Below are 2,565 nucleotides of genomic sequence, written 5' to 3'. Positions count from 1 at the left end.
ACAGAAGACAACACAGTAGTCATAAACAGTAAGGGTCACTAGGGGCAGATTGTTAGCATGGGGATTTGAACTGATGACCTGCTGATCACTAGGCCACAGAATAAGGCACTAAACATGGCTCAGAAGGTACCAGGTGAAACAGTCATAGCTGTGTGATTTACAACAAAACAGAGCATTAAGTTCAGAGCAGGGTTTTATGTGTTAGTACAGCAGTGTAGAATCTACAGCAAAAATCTGTGGCCATAATTGTTCTAGTCTGTCTAGGGGAATATTATTGTGACTTAGAGTTGAACGTTATCTTGGTGACAGCAGAAGACTGTCAGTGGTTATGAAATAATGGAAGAACATCCATGTGAAGAATTAATGTGTAACATCACATGCATTATGTTGCAGATGGATAAATGGGAAGTCTTCAGTGAAATTAGACTTCATCATGAGTGAGGAGCAGAAACTGTGTGATCATTTACTCCAGCTAACCAAAATCAGGTAAAAGGATTTATTTATTTGTTTATTTATTTACTTCTGAAACTTTTCGGTTTTTATTATTTTGAAATGAACACAGTTGCTATAAATATTTCTGAACCTTCTCCTTACAGGACGGACGAGTCGTTCAGGTTGACTTTCCTGTTCGGTGTGAAGGCACAAGACTTCATTAAGTTATTTAGTGAGCGTCACTCCAGAATGCTTCAGTTCCTGTGTGATTTTGATGAAGCTGCAGTTCAGTTGAACAAGATGAAGCTGGGCTCCAACATCTCCACTGTGGCTGGAAGTTCAGTCGGTATTGCAGGAGGTGTTTTGTCCATCGTAGGTTTAGCTCTCGCTCCCGTTACTGCAGGCGTGTCTTTGGCTCTCACACTCACAGGTGTTGGTCTCGGAGTCATCAGTGGAGCTAACAGCATCGTTACAGGCATCACTGAAATGGCAGTCAATAAACATCATGGAAAAAATGCCAACAGCATCTTCATTAGATTTATAGAAGATGTGCAGAAGATCCAAGATTGTGTGGACGAAGTGGCCAGCAGTGAGTCTCCTATAGGAGATGATGTTTTACCAGGAGATAAAGCTGTAAAACTGGTTGCACATACTGGAGTTGTGGGCAAAAGTATTAATGGCCTTGTGGAAGGAGCTTCAGCTGTAAAAGCGCTCAGAAGTGAGGAGATGATTGCAGAAGCAGTTAATCTGGGGCTTCAGGAAGCGAAAGCAGGTCGGAGCATCAAAGGACTGGCTGCAGATCTTCCAGACATTGGGAAGCTTGCTAAAGGAACTCCTCTGGCCTTCTCCAAGACAGCCAGGACGGGGTTCATAACTGTAAATGCCCTCCTTATTGGTCTGGACGTCCTGTTTATCTGTAAAGACAGTATCAGTTTGTCCAAAGGAAGCAGAAAAAAAGTGGCTCAGCTCATTCACTCCAGATCCGTTCTGTGGCGCTCAGAAGTGGAGGCGTGGAAGAAGATCCATGACCATTTGTGTAACGCAACATCATGCTTTAATAACAATCAGGAAATCCTAGAGCAGCCTTTCACTTTTATGGAATAGTTTTGACCAAAATATTGATTATTTGTATTGAATATGAATCATTGCAGATCCTCCTGTTATCTTAAAGGTTTGGGATAAAATGTTCATGCTGTTAACAGAAATCAGACAGAACAAAACTTTCACATTTTGTACATCTTCAGTTCTGCATCTGCTTCAGTGTGTTGAACTGCTCTGGGTCTGAATCATTAACTTCAACATCTTCTACTTATATAGTGCTTCATTTCTTCTGTTTAAATGGACATTTATAAAGTTCCTCTGATGTGTGATTTATAATGAAAATGTTTTTCTCATATGTTTTGATATGAGAGAAAACTACAGAGTTTAGAAAAGTGAAACATGTTTATTAAAGTTTATTAATTATTTATAAATCCCCAGTTCTATTGTCAGGTATAAATTATTACACACTGAACATGGACTTATTTTTTAGAAATAAAATGTGTACACTAGAAGGTGATGGTGGTTTAGTGGTTAGCCTCGGACCTCCAGGACATGTGCTGTAGGCTGTGTGTGTGTGTGTGTGTGTGTGTGTGTGTGTGTGAGACGGTTCATACCCTGTTCATGGTGTCCCTCTCTTGATGCTCCAAGTCCCAGAGGATGGATTCAAATCAAATCAAATCAGTTCATATTATTTGTCACATACAACACACAGTTATTATGAGCCTGGGGTCAGAGCGCAGCATCAGCCATAGTCAGCGCCCCTGGAGTAGATGAGGTTAAGGGCCTTGCTCAAGGACCCAACGTTGATGTCTCAGCAGCTTGTGGGCTTGAACCCCAACCTTCTGATTAGTAACCCAAAGCCTTAACCACTGAACCATCACGTCCTTACACGGGCTCTTTGTGTAAGTGCTACAGATGATGATAGATGTTCACACTTGAACCTTCTCCTCTTCTTACTCTATCATCTGAGCTTGTGATTTTAATTGAAATCCATTCCTGACTTTATTTCTTTTTTAAAACATTCACTCCTATTTGTTGTAATAAATCCAGCTGTAGACAGAGTCCAGGACTTGAACAGTGAGAGTTTTGTTT

General features: G+C 40.8%; 1 protein-coding gene across 2 annotated transcripts in view; it reads left to right on the top strand.

The window, feature by feature from the left end:
* Positions 1-1,910, top strand: part of LOC113662440 — a 3,949-nt gene extending 2,039 nt beyond the window's left edge. For both annotated transcript variants that reach the window (XM_027177286.2, XM_027177285.2), the window contains 2 exons: positions 394-486; positions 597-1,910. In XM_027177286.2, the coding sequence (XP_027033087.2) occupies positions 394-486; positions 597-1,536 (1,033 nt within the window). In that variant the 3' untranslated portion in view covers positions 1,537-1,910. The remainder of the gene's footprint in view (positions 1-393; positions 487-596) is intronic.
* Positions 1,911-2,565: the final 655 nt, after the last annotated feature.

The sequence above is a fragment of the Tachysurus fulvidraco genome, chromosome 15 (genome assembly GCF_022655615.1).
Source record: "Tachysurus fulvidraco isolate hzauxx_2018 chromosome 15, HZAU_PFXX_2.0, whole genome shotgun sequence".
Taxonomy (NCBI): domain Eukaryota; kingdom Metazoa; phylum Chordata; class Actinopteri; order Siluriformes; family Bagridae; genus Tachysurus; species Tachysurus fulvidraco.
The sequence above is the reverse complement of the archived record's forward strand: the minus strand, read 5'-3'. Positions and strand labels throughout refer to the sequence as shown.